Source organism: Stegodyphus dumicola, chromosome 4, assembly GCF_044657685.1.
Source record: "Stegodyphus dumicola isolate Sdum_Otavi_A_Nest chromosome 4, ASM4465768v1".
In the NCBI taxonomy this organism is placed as follows: Eukaryota; Metazoa; Arthropoda; class Arachnida; order Araneae; family Eresidae; genus Stegodyphus; species Stegodyphus dumicola.
The window spans coordinates 61,582,273-61,600,397 of record NC_140771.1 but is presented as its reverse complement, the minus strand read 5'-3'; the positions used below and the strand labels follow the sequence as shown (position 1 = coordinate 61,600,397).

Here is an 18,125-nt window from a genome sequence, read left to right as displayed (position 1 = left end):
AAATCTGTAGACGGGACAGGCGTAGGTAGCATTGGACGGCAACATAATCCTATAAATTAGTAAGTTGTTATCTAAGGGCAAAAAAAAGCGTTTCGGCGAATTATGACAAATCTTGTTTTATGTATATGGCTAAAAGAATATTTGTAAAAATACAAATAGATTATTTTGCTAAAGTCTATGAGCGGCTATTGACCTTGAATGAAGCGCAAATGGCATAAATTGACGAGTGTTAGAGAAATAACTTAAACAGGGCGTTCGAGTATTTAATTTTCGAATTTAATAGTTAAAATACTTCGTTTTTTTTTGCGTACCACCTATTTTTCTCTCGGGTACCACCAGTGGTACCACCGGTTGTTAACGCTGATCTAGATCACACACATTGTTACCAGTAAAGCTTTGTAAGAACATAGAGGGTTTTAAAGGTATCAAATCACCACCTTCCTCAGACAGGTAAATCAAAGTTCTGTTGTTCATTCACAGTCGCACAGAAGAGCTAGGAGCTCTTCATATCCTAAACAAGTATGTCTCAAACTTTTTCGGAGAAGGTCCTTTACAATTCTTATTAACCTCTCCCATGACTCTGTGGAAGTCCTTCCCACCATGACTCTGTGGAAGGACTACATTTTCCTTTTATTTTTTATTAAGGTACACTTCCGTTCGATATCAGTTCAATCCAGCTGATTCATAGCTCTATTTAAACCTATGAAATTCGAACCGTTGTCCGTGTATTCGACTTCAAATAGACCTCTTCGTGAAATAGGACATCTAAACGCATCTATAAAGGTGTTGGTGCTCTGAGAACTGATTAATTAGAGATGAATAACTCTAAAAACTGCACACGTGAAAATTGCTTTCCAAGCCTTTAAATTCTCTTTCAAGAAAATTGGGCCGATGAGATCGATTCCTGTCACTTGGAACGTTTTCACCATTTTTGTTTTCTGTCTTCAGGCAAAGGAGGAAAAGGTATTTTAAGGCCTCAACTGCGTGTCTCTGGCATATGATACATCTTTTTACTGCAGACCGCACAGTTTTCCTATCTTTGATAATCTAAACTCTTTCTTTCTGAATCATCAGAAATCTTTGTATTCCAGCATGTTTATGCTCTAAATGTAATTGCTTAATCATTCTTTCCGCAATTATATTTTTCGAAGGTAACACTGTAGGAAATGTGTATTCCTGTAAATCTGGAGAATCCGAAACTCGAAATTTCAATCTCAAAATTCCCTTTTCATCCACGAAAACCTGCAGATTTTTCAAATCAGTCTTTCTTCGTTCTTCATCAAAAGTTTCTTTCTGTATAAGGGAAAATAGATTTTTTCCTGCTTTTTCGATTTCTTCAACAGATATATTATCCCGACGATCTTCAATTTTCAAGTAAGTGGGTTAAAATCTTAACAAGTAATATTTTGTACGATCATAGAATATTTCGAAAATCTGGATGCAAGTTTAGCTAAAATGGTATCAGACATTGAATTCTTAGCCGAAATGACAGTTGCACATCGTTCTCTGTTGATTTGTTCCATATCAGAATCAGGATCCTTTGAAGGCCAAGTTTCTGGAGGTTTCTTCAGAAATTCAGGTCCTGTCTATCACTGAGATTTAAGGAGATGAAATGGATAGCATCCTCTTGACGATAAATCAGCAGGGTTTAAGATGCCTGGTATATGCTTCCAACATCCTGCTTTGCTGTAATTTGGAATCTCTTTAACTCCGTTTTATACAAAAACAGACCAATTATTTCGTTTCTTTAGCTACTCGAAAACACTGAAGAATTTGACCAACAATAAATTTTCATATTTGTGCTGTTCAAACTTTTAACAGTCAACTGCTAAAAACCTTACACCGAGAAGTGCAGCCATCAATTCCAACCGCGGTAAAGTAATCTTTTTCAAGGATTAAAGTCTGGATTTTGTTAAAACAAGACTCAAGAAAACTTCTCTATTTTCTTCTGTTCTTAGAATATACAGGCACTATACGCCACTCTGCTTGCATCACAGGAGCTTGTAGCATTAATTAAGATTCTTCTTGGGAGTCGGCAATCATTAAAAAATGTACTTCTGTAGCCGATTTACTGAATTCTTTCTGAATGTCTACTGGTAGTTGTTTGCCCCTGTCAGACTTTAATTTCAAAGTCTTCTGCAAAATAATTATTGGAATAAGAAGGGGTAGTGAGGAAACTCCTTATTGGATCAAAAACTTTCTGAATGTTTGAAAGTAAGATTCATCTTCTAATAAATTCAGTTAAAGATACTACTCAGCGTCCCAATTCATTCAATGGGGCCTAACACACTGAAGACCTAACACATTTTTCTGGACCTTCATCTAAATCTAAACTATTTTTCTAAGGTTGCACTCAGCTGATAACATCAATTTTTTAGCTTCATTAATGTGTGATTCAATTTCTTCCTTTTCAGAAATGCCAGTAAGACAATTATCCACGTAGAATTTGCCTCGTAACTTCTTTGCGATCTTGTTTAAATCTTCAGGTGGGTTTTCTAACAAGTCATTTAGGCATGCTGAAAGAAGAAATGGGGAGCAGAAAACACTGAAAGCTATTCTGCAGTGTCTAAATTCAACAATATTCTCCTTTTCCGACCATAGGAAACGTAGAAAATCTCTATTTGTTGGACCAATTTCGATTCGTAGAAACGCCTTTTATATATCTAAAGATAAAGCGACTGCATAAGTTCTAAAATTAGTTAGAACTATCGAAATTAAATTTGGTCCAACTTCCAGAAAGCTGTTCAGAGAAGATCCATTTTCATCTTGGTGTATCAAATATCGGCCTAATTTTCGTACTCCACCATTCTTTTGAAAACAGCTCGGTGTGGTAAGTACTGAGCCTTTTCATTACCATTTATTTCCGGTATAATTTCAACTAAGAGAGGTAATGGAAAATTCGGTGTAAGAAAAAGTGGTGGATACTGGTACAATAGATTATAGAGTAAACAAAGTGGAGATAGCCAAGTAGTATTCAGAAGGGTATTGATAAGAAAAACAGAGTTGACGTTAAAAGCAATAAAGTGAATAATTTAAACTAGAAAGCGGCGCTAAGGATCAGAGACACAGTCACTCCAGGATAAATGGCAACCCACTGAAATACATGTGTTGCTGAAAAATGCCAAATTGTTTCAAACGCAGGCGGTTTTGAATGGAATTTGGTCAGGAGCATTGTTTGAAAGCAGTGGTAAAGGAGATGGAGGCGGACTCAAAATTAAGGTCATTTTTCGCACATTTCAAAGATACTGATAATTCGATATCGCTGATAAGAACAAGGTTGAGAATTACAAAATTATTGATGGGTGTTTGTTTTACACGAAAGGCGAATTTAAAAATACAAATTGTGTGATGCGCCACTGTCATACTATCTTGGTGTGGGAAAACAGTGCAAAGGGGGAGGAAGGAAGTTTATTTCTCTCAGTTATAATAATTTTTAATAGAGCATATAAAAGTTTTGTAGCATTTGCAAGTTAATTACAGGTATTAATTATATCCAGGTTTTTAAATAGCATAAAGGCTAGTTCCTCTAATAAAATTGTGGAGTTGATTTATAAAAATCATATCCCAGAAGTGAAAAAAATAAAAACAAGATTTTGTTATTAATAGTTGAACTCTTCTCAAAATGGATAGTTCCCTAGCGAAGGGCATTGACGAAAGCTGTAGGATACTTATTTTAAAATAAGTTTGTCCTAAAATAAGGGGCCCAAATTTAAGTAATATGCTATAATGTTCCACAATTCATGAATGGAATTTTTGAGAAAAGCCTGGGCCTTAAAATATAATATTTTAAGATGGCTCCTTATCAACCACAGTTACTTCAGTGACATTAACTAAGTACTCAGTTAAAATTATCTGTAGTTATGTAAAAAGTATCTAGGTTAGGGAACATTGGGATATCTAGGTTAGGGTAGCCGTCTATGCGTTAAGGTCGGCAAAACAAGAGACATCAGAGAAAATACCCAGAGAAATATTTTTAGGAGGCAAAATTATTACTCTTTATGGAAATTGCTTTTTGTGTAAAAGAGGTCAATGAAATTTAAAATGAAACGTATTCATCTTTCCGTATCAGAAAAAATTTTTGGTGTCGAACTTCATTGTGCCTTGTAAAATTTAGTTTGGGTGTTATCATGCTCTCTAGTATTCTTAATTTAAATAGATTATAAGCAATCAATAGCTTTGGAATAGGCAACTTAATTTAGGTTTATGCAGTGTATATGTGAAATTAAAAATTAAGTGAATTTAATTTAAAAATTAAGTGAATAATGAAAGCTTAACGAATTTAAAGTAGCTTCGATGTTTACTGGCGGTAAATAGTATATATTAAGAATTTAATGTTATTGTAAATGAAAATATATTATTATGGAAAATGTAATGCGGTAAAAGTTAAGTGTATCGTAAATGAAAGAGTACTGTAAATTACAGATAAGCTTTTTAGTAATACTATATTCGATACTGAGGTAACTAAAATATAGATATTAATTTAGATTTTAGAATAAGGTACCGCAGAGATCTGGTATATCAACTAACCATGTAGGATATGGGATAAGAGCAAAGCCTGATTAAGAGGCCCTAAGCACTTCAGATATTTGAGTACCGCTACATATTTTACGCCAGTTTTTTCTTCATTCCTTCTCTCTTTTTATAACTGTTGTTGACAGGAAACAATTGTTCTTATACTGAACAGAGTGGGCCTCAACCGCTTCATATTCTTTCTATTCCTATCTTCTTCGAAACTTTTAAAAGAAAAATATGAATGTCAATTGCAAATGTAAATTATGATTGCAGTGACATGAATAAGGAATATTCTTCAAAATTTTATAGAATAGAGGGAAATACTTCAAAATTTTATTTCTGTTACTATTTAAGAAGAGAAATAGTCGCGTAGAAGGATTGGGCGGGTATCGTTAGGTAATACTTGCTAGTAACTATTTCGGTCTTTTGCTGTTGATTATTCGCATCTTAGCACTGATAGGAAGTGCGGCGTGTGCAAAGTCCTGATGACTTTGGAAAGTATGTGTTTTTGGTCTCGATGTTGGTTCCACTTCGTACGAGTGAAATACCGTACCGCTGTCGCAAAAGGGCTTCTTCGCGACGGTTTCGATATTCCAACTCGTTCAACGTACGAGCGTGTTAACTGGCTCTCAGTATTGCTACATGACTATCCCTTTGAACTTCTACAGTTTATTGTACAATACGCTCTCCAGAATACAGTTCTAAAGATTGTAATACTACTACTTCAGAATTTTCAAACTGCTGCTAGTATCAGTTGTTGTGAGAGGAATTTATTTACATACAGATCAGTTAAAAAGCACCCAAGATAGAAAGATGAGTAGTTTGGGTTTTGGAAATCTTACATTCTAACAGGAATAATAAAAAAAAACTTCTAGAATGTAATCGACGAATTTGCTAACAGAAAAGCAAGCACATTATCACTTTAGAACATTGGAATCTCTCCAAGCGAAAAAGCTCTGCCTATGCTCCTGCATTGAGAGGCTCAAAGTCTTGGTTAACCACAGACACTCTTTTGCCTTACCCATCAGCATTCTTGAGGTTATTTTGACAGCTATGTACTTTGAGGCAGAGATTATCCGAAAAAAAAAGGCTATATATTATTTGTCTGAGAGTATAGTTTCTATAAATGCCCAACTTGATCAGACTTGCAGCTTATTCAACACATTTTTTTTTTTTTTGAATATCTAAAGAGAAGGTTGGAAACAGTTTGTTGGATTGAGTAAATGAACTGTATCATAATCCTTTAAAATGCAAATGCTTATGTCATATTAGATTCAGATTTCTACATCTGAAGATGTTTTTCATAATTGATTATTATTAAATGAAAAAATCTGGCGAAATATTTTATGGCTCTTTTGCAAAATGATCTTCTTTTTCGTTCTAATTTCTTTGGATGGGAAAGATCTTCTGATCCTGCCTTCTGTTATTTCTAAAGATTATATAGCTTCCTTAATTTCATTTTTAAGCAACGGATTTTTTTTATTAAGATCCTTATCCTGATGAATAATTTAATGTAATATATGTGGGGTTTTATTAAGCCCTCGGAATAGAATGATACAATCATTAAGATGTTTGTAAAAGCCAGATTAAGCATTTCAGTGGTCCTAAGCATTTAAAAGATTTTGATGCCCCCCATACGTTTATGCCAATTTTTTGTTCATTCTTTCTCTCTCTTGGTTTTGGTTTAGCTGTGCTATACATGCCACGGAAAAATTGGCAATGGGGTATTCCTTTTCTTGAATACCGAAGAACTCTTTCGTGGTGCCCCCTTTCCTTAATGACCAAAGTACGTGTTTGTATTGCTTAATGGTGAAGCCAACCCTGGATAGGAGGTAGAAATTTCTTTACACAGCATAAAGTCTCACGTCTTTTCATTCCTGTTACAAAGGCAGATAAAGAAGGATTTAAGATGTATTTAAGCAAGTTGTTACAGTAAAGGATTGATGTAAATTCTTAAATCATTTATTTAGACACTATTTATGCGATCAAAAGCGTTATTTACTATACTAAAATATTTTTTTTCTAGAAGTCTGGCAAGAAAAGAGACTGAAATGGGTAGTAACATCAGATTATTGTAAAGCACACTATAATATCATGTAAAAGTCTTGACTCAGTCTTAGTTCTAGGAATTGTAAAGTTCTCCAACGAGATCATTATGACCTTTGTTTTCGAATTACTTAAATTCTCGTGAGGGCGACTTTAGGGTTTTATGTTTAATAACCTACTATCTTATTTTTATCTTCACTGCCATGTCTATTTTCGCAGCTCCCACTAAAGTGAAATTAATTAACTTGTATATAAAAAGAGATTTCTGGAAAATAACTGTAAACTTTTGGCAGCGGCTGCTGACTTTCGTACTATTTCTCGTTTAGCTTGTAGGGTTTATATTTATTTTAACTAACATTTATTTTAAGTTTAAACTATCTTTCCTGTCAAGCCTTACTTTCCCCTGGAACTGCCAATGCCAGAGTATGTAAATTTTAGTAGAACGCGCAAGGATTCAAATTTATCAGCGGAAGTATTCTGAGTTAAATAGAAAGGAAACGAGTTCGAAGGTGGGCTTTCTTGCTTCACGAGTGTGGAAGTGGCTATTTAGAAATTGAAGAACCACGCGTTTCGGCCTGTGTGCTTGCCTCGGCAAATTGTTAATCTTTCAACGTAATATTCAGAGTTTGCTGAATTATCAGCGGTATTGTAAAACGCGGTGAGGTTAGTTACGTTTAGAGAGCCTCGTAGTTAGTTACTTGTTAGTATCTCTTTTTAGTTTCTTATTTTTATTTTACCGCCGGGTCGGCGTAGTTTGTGAGCGTCAAGAGCACACATTTGTAACTTCTAAAGTTGAATAAAAAGGGACTTAAACCCTTCTCAAGACTCTGTCTAATTTCCAGTTTTCAGCAGTCACCACTTTGTTGCGTGCAGGTTGGAAGCGCGCAACTTTGCATTGGCGCCCGAACACTTGTCGAACTGAAATGGCCGAAAATTGGATGGAAGTTACTGGACAACAACAAGAAATGGCAAGCCAATTGGAAGGATTTGGATACCTGGTCCAGACTTTGAGAGCGTCAATCAAGCCAAACGTCAATTTCGACGGAAAAAATTCGGTGGCGATATTTCTAGAAAGCCTCGATAATCACTTTCAGCTCTACCCTGTGCCTGAAAGACAAAAAGTTGTCATCGCCACATCTGCACTAAGAGGACAGGCCGCGCTATGGTGGAAGAATATAGGCAAATTTTTATTAGGGGAATTTGGAAGCCAGACATATACATTTGAAAATTTCAAGAAATCGTAAAGGCCTTCCCCATAGTGAAAGATCGAGCAAGGCTAGAAGCCGAACTATATAGTTTCTATCAACGGAATATAGAAGAGTTGACGGACTTTATTCTGCGAAAAATTAAACTGATGGATATGCTGTATGGAAAGAAACCCGACGCGGAGATTATTGAAATAATTTTACCAAGATTACTACCTGCTGTTCAAGATTACTTTGAAATTAGAAACCCATGCACATTGCAGGAGCTCTTCGAATTGGCGGTCAAGTTTCAAAATCGTAGAATAGCGGAAAAAGCTAGAGAGGCATCGTATTCTCAAAGCATCCGAAAGCAATCTTCAAATGAGCAGACCAGAAATGCAAAACGCTCTTATGGGGGAAGGAGCTATCAAGCTAACTCATCGAACCTCGAAGGTCAAGGCCCAAAAAGGAAATTCGAAAACAAACGTCCGCGTACCCAGGCAGAAGTACCCAGGTAGAAGGCAGAAGTTGAAAGGAAAGCTTTAAACGAGTAGAGGGGCCTGTGAAAGCGAGGGTCCAGACTCCAGAAGTTTTCAAAAAACCCTCAAAAAGACACTTAAATACGGTCATCGTAAAGAACTCACATCTACCAATTATACACATCCTGGTTGGCGATGTACCAGTAGAAGCCCTCATCGATACAGGAGCAGAAGGTAATTTTATGAGTGATACATTTTTCAAGAAGAATTTTTATAGGTTACGATTATTTAAAAACAAAAACACAGAAATTATAGCGGCTCAAGGAAAAACCTGTCAATGCATCGGGAAATTATCATTAAACATACAGGTAAAAGATGAAAGCCTCAAAGTACTAATTTTTGTAGTAAAACATTTACAAAATCCACTTATTTTAGGTATGGAGTTTTTAAGGGCCGCGAGGGCCAAATTGAATTTTCAAGACAGTTCTATTGTGCTGGAGATGGACCGCAGGGTAGTGGAACCAGTGGAACAACCGCAAGTTGACCTTAGCCATTTGAATGACCATGAAAGTCAAGCCATCCAGCAAGTGGTGAGTACTTTTTCAAACTTGTTTTCAGACCGGCCTGGTAGCTGTCAAATAGTTACGCATCAGAAACAGTTAACTGCCGACAAACCTTGTAGGACTAAACCTTATCGCTATGATAAACAGAAAGACCTAATTATAGAAGAACATATTCAGGAAATGTTAAAGAACAAAATAATAACGCCCATAAATAGTGAGTACGCGAGTCCAGTCGTACTATGTAGGAAAAAGAACGAGTTTCCTCCTTCGGATAAAAGGGCTTGGAGGTTTGCTATCGATTACAGAAAACTGAATAGTATTACTAAATTCCCAGTTTACCCTTTGCCGGTTATAGAGGAAATTATTAGAAAGATTAAATCTACTAGATACATGACTACTTTGGATTTAACGTCTGGCTACTATCAAATAGCTATGAGACCCGAAGACATACATAAAACCGCGTTTATAACAAAATCGGGCACTTATGCATTTTTACGCATGCCCTTTGGGTTGTGTGGGGCCCCATTAACATTCCAGAGAGCTATGGACATTGTTCTAAAGCCTGTCCTAGGAAAATCGACTTTAATCTATCTAGATGATATAATTATAACGAGTAGTACGTTGGAACAACATATTAAAGATCTAGAAGAAGTTTTTAAATTATTAAAAGAGGCCGGTCTTACAATTAACGCCTCAAAATGCAAGTTCGCGACTAAAGAACTTAAATATCTGGGTTATAAAATTTCGCAAAAGGGTATAGAAACTCAAGATTCAAAAATAAAAGCAATCAAGAATTTCCCACCTCCCAACACCGCCAAGAAACTTTCTTCTTTCCTTGGGTTATGTTCTTACTATCGGTCATTCATAAAAGATTTCGCTAATATTGTTGAACCCTTGTTAGTAATTAAAAGAAAGAAAAGTAAATTCACGTGGACAGCGGAAGCAAATACCGCTTTCGAAAGGTTAAAAGAAGCGCTTATCAATGCCCCTGTTTTGAAATTCCCGGAGGGGGACAAAAACCTGGAAATTGCAGCAGATGCGTCGGACTATGCTGTGGGTGCGGTTCTTATGCAAAATAGCCATCCTTTGGCATTTTTTAGTAAAACGTTGAATCATACACAAAGGAATTATACAGCTGCAGAGAGAGAAACATTAGCCGTATTAATGGCTGTACACAAATTTCGAGTTTATTTCGGCAAAGCGCCAGTAACAGTCTTTTCGGATCATGCGGCTGTTGGTAGACTTTACTCGGGGAAAAACCTAACGCCCAGGTTAATAAGATGGGCTTTAAAACTCCAAGAATATAATTTAATAATAAAATATAAACCGGGTAAGGAAAACAATGTAGCTGACGCACTTTCTCGTATAAAACTGGACGATGAAGGAAATGAACTTAAATGCGCTGTGTTGACTTCACAAATTTTAGATTCTAGAGATACGGTTATTACTGAACTGAAAGCTGATCCTGAATTTGGAAATATCTATGCTTATTTGAAAGACCCCAAAAGCTTTGAGCATACAGATATCGATGCGATAAGAAATAGAGCAAAAAACTATGAAATAATAGATAATTTATTATTCTATACGAAAACAACAAAAGAAAATCTTGAGTATAAGCCAGTCATCCCAGCCTCGCTTCGATTAAGCATTTTCAAGGAGTTGAACGAAAAAAAAACAGCGGGCCACCTAGGGGTCAGAAAGACTATAAAAAGGGTACGCGAGGCGGTATATTTCCCGCAATTATACAAAATAGTAACGGCGTATGTCAGGTCCTGCAATCAATATCAGTTAATAAATGATATTAATTACAGCCCGGCCGGGTACTTAAATAGCATTTGCGCTACATTTCCGAATGAAATTTTAGGCATAGATCTCCTTGGTCCCTTCCCCCAGAGTGAGTTAAATAAAAATCGTTTTCTTTTAGTAATTGTAGATCATTTTTCAAAATGGACAGAAATTGTTCCACTTAAACGCGCGTCAGCCAAAACAGTCGCAGATGCATTCTTACACAGATACATTTTAAAATACGGTGCACCGATAAAAGTCATTAGCGATAACGGTAAACAATTCATTAGTCAAATATTTGAAAACATATGCACTGGACTTGGCATACGCCATATCAAAATGGTTCCGTATAGACCACAGGCAAACATAGCAGAAAGAGTTAATAAAAACATTGTAAAAATAATTAGAAGTTACGTTAGCACACATCACAAGCGCTGGGATGGCTACATAAATGAGCTTATGCTTTAAGAACGGCAAATCACGATACTACGGGAAAGACCCCAGCAGAATTATTTTTAGGCCGAAAGTTAATTACGCCTTTAGATTAATTATTCTTTGTGCAACAAAGAGAGCAAGAATTTAAACAGAAAGACGTGCAAACGCTTATTGACCAGGCAGTTAAAAGCTCGGATACGGCAAGAAATAGGCAAAAAGTATATTATGATAGAAAACGCCGTGAAGCAGATTTTAAAGTTGGGGATAAAGTGTTGAAGCGGAAATTTTCTTTATCAAGCGCCCCAGACAATTTTACTCTAAAGTTAGCTCCAAAATTTGAAGGCCCCTATGTAATTCAGGAAATCAAAGGAGTCGTATTGTACCTTAAGAACGAGAGAGGGGAAATCTGTAAAGCAAATCCCGACTAGGTGAAAAAATATTATAATCAAAATGATTTTGAAATCCTTAAAAGTTTCTTGCAGGACTCAAGCGTAAAAGAAGTAGAAGGTCCAGAAGTAACGTCACCCATTCCACCACCCAAGAAGCAGAGAACTGAAGAGAAACCTAGCCCTTCTACAACCCATGCGACGGTACCGAAAAGAAGAAACGAAAACTTTCAGACTCCAGCATTTAAGAAAAACAACAAAGCAAAGCCGCCGCGTAAAGAAACCTTGGTAAAGAGGAAAACACCACTTACAATGTATCGCAGTAGAAATTATACATCAAGGAGAACGCTCCCAGGGCCAGAGAGTCAGGTGCAAACAAGGCCGCCGTTCCCGAAAATAAAAAGACAGCAGGAGGAACGAAAAGACCAACACCAACAGAAGAAATTCAAGCATGACTCCAGACCGGAGGACGCCAAGACCAGCCGTCCAGGGGAAAAACGGAAAAGACAGCAACCCGACGACTACTACTCCAAGAGGCCAGCATGCAGAGGACGAAAAAGAAAAATTAACGTGGACGACACTCGGAGGTCATTAAGGAGAAGACTGACGTCCATGAAACCTATAACGTGGGAGCAGTTCTGCCAGAAAAGAATGACGGAGTTCTAATCATCGAAAACTCAAAGATAAGTTAAAATCTTCTATAAATTTTTTTTCTTTTGTTCCGAAATGTTATGCGTAAATACGAAGTTCTATGTTTTGACGGAAGTCAATGTGTCTCGGTTGAGACTTAGTTTTGTTTTACTTTATTTAGCTAAGGGAAAAGTATTATTTTCTTTAAGTATAAAATCTAAGAACAAGCAGTTTCTGTTGGTCGAAAGACTAATTCTGTTATGTTAAAGCCAAAATTTGGCCGAAGATAAAAATAACTTCGTATTCTTGTATTAATAAGAACTTAGTTTCAGTGCCGCCAGCTTGGCGAAGAATGAGTAAAGTAAAAATTTATTTTTCTCTTATTCATTTTATGGTAAATTGTAAAAATCATATGTATTAGAATTTTGTAAATATACGTAAATACTTCAAAGTTATGTAAAAGTAGAATTTAGTCTAGAAGCATAAAATTTTAGATGCTAAAAGTAAATGCTTAAAAGCAATGAATTCAAATTTAAGTATTAAACTGTAGATAAAATCATGCTTTAGAGCGAAAGCCTGCATGTATAAAGATGAATGAGGGGGAAGTTTGAATGAATATGTTTTGTAGGGTTCTCCACCTACACTTGAATTTTAAGAATGTTAAAGTAGCTCATCGAGTTGTAGAATGTCGAGTAAGGTGTGTCTATTTGGTCGTTGAATTCTAACAAATCATTGTGGTTAGGGGAAGTGTTGCAATACTAAAACACGAATATTCCCGTTTAAATTCATGTTTGAATACTTGAATGAATGTGAATTAAGCAGTAACTAAGGAAAATAAATCGTTTAAAAACAAAAATTTATTCAGTGTCAAGAAAGTGTAAATTATAATGTATTTAGAAAGATACTGATACTTATTCCTTCCAGATGCTGGAAGGAAAAGAACAAGATTGATTACTGAAGTCCAGGAAAAGTTGCTGTAAGAAGAGAGATTGAAATAAGTATACACAGAAATTTATTATACCTTTTGTGAGATAAGATTTTTTTATGTAAACGTGGCTCTTAAAATTTAGTTCAGAATTGTAGAAACTTTTCAACAGGTCGTTTGTAGGACCTGCTTCCAAGTTTTCCAAATTCTGGCAGCGGCAAATGTAGGGATTATATTTATTTTAAGTTTAAACTATCTTTCCTGTCAAGCCTTACGTTCCCCTGGAACTGCCAATGACAGAGTAAGTAAATTTTAGTAGAACGCGCAAGGATTCAAATTTATCAGCGGAAGTATTCTGAGTTAAATAGAAAGGAAACGAGTTCGAAGGTGGGCTTTCTTGCTTCACGAGTGTGGAAGTGGCTATTTAGAAATTGAAGAACCACGCGTTTCGGCCTGTGTGCTTGCCTCGGCAAATTGTTAATCTTTCAACGTAATATTCAGAGTTTGCTGAATTATCAGCGGTATTGTAAAACGCGGTGAGGTTAGTTACGTTTAGAGAGCCTCGTAGTTAGTTACTTGTTAGTATCTCTTTTTAGTTTCTTATTTTTATTTTACCGCCGGGTCGGCGTAGTTTGTGAGCGTCAAGAGCACGCATTTGTAACTTCTAAAGTTGAATAAAAAGGGACTTAAACCCTTCTCAAGACTCTGTCTAATTTCCAGTTTTCAGCAGTCACCACTTTGTTGCGTGCAGGTTGGAAGCGCGCAACTTTACAAGCTGTTAGAGTTACCTAAATCGGGTTTAACCTTTTGCTAGCCGTGTTTGCTTGCGTATTTAGAAACCCGATTCAAAGCTTATTATAGGACTTTATTTTACGAATTTCAGAAGACTTTGTCTTTTAATTACTTAAATATTTCATGGTAGAAGTTCTTGAATATTAGTTAGAAGTTCTAGAAAATTAGTTAGAAGAATATTTCATGTTGTTTATTCATGTAGTTTAAATATTTCATGTCATTCAGTTAGCAGAGATGAATGATTTTGTTGTAACCCATTGTATTTAATAAGTTATAATAAAAAGGTATATTTTAAACTTTCGCCTCAGTTGATAGTTATTTCGCTTGGTAACTAAAATGGGGCGATAAGTTGCCTGAAATATTACACGGAACTATATTTTATTTTATTAGGTTTCCGTATAATTACACTTTATAAAACGGATCGCAAGCTACGAGGAAATTTTTGCGGTAATATTGATGTGTAGATGAGGCAAGAAGAGAATAACCGTTTTAGAAGATAATATAATTGTTGCACTGGTAAAAGAAAAAGTTGAAAATCCAAAGAATGAGACGGATTGGGAGGACATTGAGGAATGTCAGAACTATGAAAATGTTAAGTTGTCGCACACTGAAGGTTTATTTATTTAGTTGATTATGGTGTAGCGTACGACGGCTATCTGTCTAAGGGAGGAATGTCTTCATGGATGACATTCTACAGGATACACAATAAAGGACTGAAGGTATCTGCCTAAAGGAAGGGATCTTCGCTAACTTGAAGCAGTACGAAGAAGCAAAGTAAGAGTGTGTAAAATTTCATCAGATTTTCTCCTAAAGATCTTAGTTATATTTTAGTTATATTGCCTGTAGGTATGCATTTTTATATTAGCACATTACTTATATTTCGCTAGACTACATACATGGTCTTCCGCTCTTTATACGTTAAGAGTCTTAAATAAATAAATTTATCGCAAAGTATTGAATTATGTACAATTTTAAAAGAATAGCTTGTAGTCATGTATTGTGAAATATTTACCTGGATTCCATAAATTTCGTCATTTTCAATAATTTGTCATGTATTCAGTCTACACTGTATCGAGTTTGTGGAATTCTTCTACACTGGTCATTTTCATTATAGTATTTTACAGAAATGTTCTATTTACAGAACTTACCATGCAATTTTCGATGCATACGTGAAGATCTGAGTTGAGTCATCTTACAAACAAAAAAGTAAAACTATTGCATCAATTTTTAAAACACCGTAGTAACGAAATCTTTTATTTGACACTTTTATCTTGGCACTCAGTATGGACATGTGAACAAAACGAAAGTTTAAGGTCAATGATTTTAAATTAAAAGTTTTTATCAGCAACCTGCAATATTTACGCTTCGGCACACCATAACTTGTTGGGTGCTTTCATAAACAGTCCTGCACATTTTTTCCTTTTGGCAACGATTTCTCGTATCCAGTAGTTTTCCTGTTACTTGTGGTTGAGGCTGGTCATTTTGAACTTGTTTCTGGTTTCGATAAGGAAAATGTACCTGTTTGTTATGGTTATTTTTTGAAGAACAGCATGATGTTCTAGGTAACGTTCTTCGGAGGCCTGAACAACAAGAACTACCACTTCTGCAGCAAGATTGTCGAGTACTCGAACTTTCAGTTGTTTTGCAACAAGAATTTGTAAAGCGATCCTTTTTCCGATGATGACGTTGTCGGTGAGACGTGTGGTCAGAGTTTGATTGAGGCAAAGATTGTATCATATTGGCATGGACCATATTGGCATAAGGAGCTTGTGGATGTCTTGGGTGCATTGAAACACCTGGTGGTAAAACATTCATTTGTAACTGATGATCATACTGATGTGGATGCCTGAACTGATGAGCAGAAACTATTTCGCTTTGAAGAGGGATTTCATTACGACTATAAATTAATCGTGAATGCCCTTGCTGGTGGGAGTTATTGAGCTGCTCTTGACGGGGAAATACGTCTTTTCTTACATGAAAAGTGACGCCATTATGTCTTTGTTTCTGTATACTGTGATTTTCTCTTAATCTTGGACCCCTTGTAATATAAATAGGATGGCTGCGAAATGTTGTCCCCGCGGACTGTTCACTTTGCTTGTCTCTTGCTTTTATAACATTGTTAAAGGTTCTGTTAGTGGGAGAGTCATTTGTTTTGGTTCTGTGTCTAAAATCTGATGTACTGTCTGGTGGTTGTTCAGTTGATAATTTTCCGACATCAATTATTATTTTGTCTGGCTTAAAATCACGCAAGACATTCTGAAATCTTATCCTACGAGGAGAGGTTTCGTCCTCAGTGATTAAGTTAGGTTTTATATCTGTATGTAGATTATACTTATTTGTATTATTTCCATTAGGTTTGGAAAAAATATTATCTTTATTAATTTCAGAGTTAGAAGAAGCATTATTATCGATATTTTCGTCAAGTGTATTTTCGCTTGGAAGATCTGAGCGGTGGCTGGGAATAGAAATGCTTTTACCCATTGTTGGTAGTTCTGCAATTGCATATGGTTTAGGAATAATATTTAATGCATTTGGTTCTGAAATTCTATCCTTATCAAGAGTATTTGAGAACAAAAATTCATTTGAACTGATTACGTTTGATGAGAATGCATTCTGCTTAGTAGGCGAGTTTCTTGCAGAGTGACTAAATGTTTGAAAGATGTGTCGGTTATTTGGATTATTGTAAGTTGTAGCATTTAGCTCCTTAACCTCATTAATGTAATTACTTGGCGCATTTATTATCCTTTTATGCTCAGAAGAAGATATAGTGTAGGGAAATTCTTCCGCCAGCGCTGTTAATTTCGTGGTATCTGTAAGAATAATATTATTTGCATCAAAATTTGGATTATTGTAAAATGTGGCTGTTAAATTATTAATTTTATTAAAATAATTGCTCTGTGTATTTATTATGCTTTCATGTTCAGGAGAAGATGTGGTGTAGAGAATTTCTTCCCTTGGAGTCGTTGATTTCGTGTTATGTGGATAAGAAACGTTACTTTTGTGTTTCAAATTATCATAAGCGTTAACCTGTGAAGATATATGGTTGGTAAATGTATGGGAATTGGGAATTAGGAATTGCTGTCTCTCTTCACCGTTTAGTTGCTGATGAATACTAGAATTAAGATTTTGATTATTACGAGAAGAAGGATAATTGCCACGCAAATCATAAAATCCTTCAAATTCTGTGCGAATGTCTTCATTGTTTTGTCCAGCTATATTTGATTTTGCTCTGTTGCTTAGGTTCTCAAATTTGTTTGTTATTTTAGGGATCTCGAGTACATTAATAGATACATCTGGGTATTCGGTAGTACTTGGGGTATCTCCTACTTGATCAATAATTTGTGGTTCATATCCATTTACATTGTGTAGTTTCTCTTCCGCTAAAGCCTCTGTTTCAATATTACGATTTCTGGTGGCACTTTGTCTGTAAAGTTTAGCATTTGGTATTCGTTCATCAGTCTTTACATGACTACTTAGGTGACTTTTGTGTAATTTTAATTTTTCATTTTCTGGTTTAAAAGTTGGAGAAAAGTTGTCAAACTCTGAATACAAATTTCCGAGGTATTCAATTCGGCTTTCTCGATCTGGAACAAAAGGAATGCTGGAAATGTTTTTATCATGATCTGTATTCACGATATTCTCCACTTTGTTTGGAAAAGAATATTGAAATGATGAAATAATACCAGCATTTTCACCCAAAGAAGTCTTAAAAAAACTGTTAATATTTTCAGAAACAGCAGGAAAAGTTTCTTTTATACCATTATATATTTCGTTATTTACGGAACTTCTACCATACTTAAAATTAGGTACAATATGCTGTGAATTATCCTGAGGATTTCCATTAGTGCTCTTTCGAAATGAAGAATAGTTATTCCTAAAATTGTGAGGAGATCGAACATGAGATCCGGAATGTAAATCGGTAGCAGTGGGATTCTCTAAAACAGATACATTTCCTTCACTGTCAAGGATAGAATTTGAAATTTTTCTGTCAGAAATGTTCACTAGCTGATTAGAAAGTACACGATTCTTAGTTTCTGGTAAACCGATAGGATTGTTAGCTTTATTGCTTTCTTCAGGCATCTGAAAATTAAAATGATGAACATGGGCGGCAGAATCTCCAAAACCTCTTCGTATATTATCGGTACGATGATCAGTTTGCGGAATAACGGGAATATTTTCTTTTTCTTGTGCCGTGTCATAACTTCCCGCATGATAATGATTGTTGTGGACTGGTTGATGAGGGATTTCATCGAAATTAAAAGTTTCACTAGGTATCTCAGGAGATTGTCTCGGGTTTTTATTTTCCGCAGGAATCTGGAAAAAAAAAAAAAAAAAAAAAAGTTGCTCGTTGTTTGTTTTTTTCACAGAAAGCAAGATGATAAAAAAAT

The 18,125-nt window shown here is 35.6% G+C and overlaps 1 protein-coding gene across 1 annotated transcript in view; it reads right to left on the bottom strand.

Annotated features, from left to right (window-relative positions):
- Positions 1-14,957: 14,957 nt before the first annotated feature.
- The window catches only part of LOC118200610 (uncharacterized), a 291,645-nt gene continuing 288,477 nt past the window's right edge, over positions 14,958-18,125 (bottom strand). The window contains exon 7 of the mRNA XM_085815009.1: positions 14,958-18,051. Coding sequence (XP_085671135.1) covers positions 15,079-18,051 — 2,973 coding nt within the window. The 3' untranslated portion in view covers positions 14,958-15,078. The remainder of the gene's footprint in view (positions 18,052-18,125) is intronic.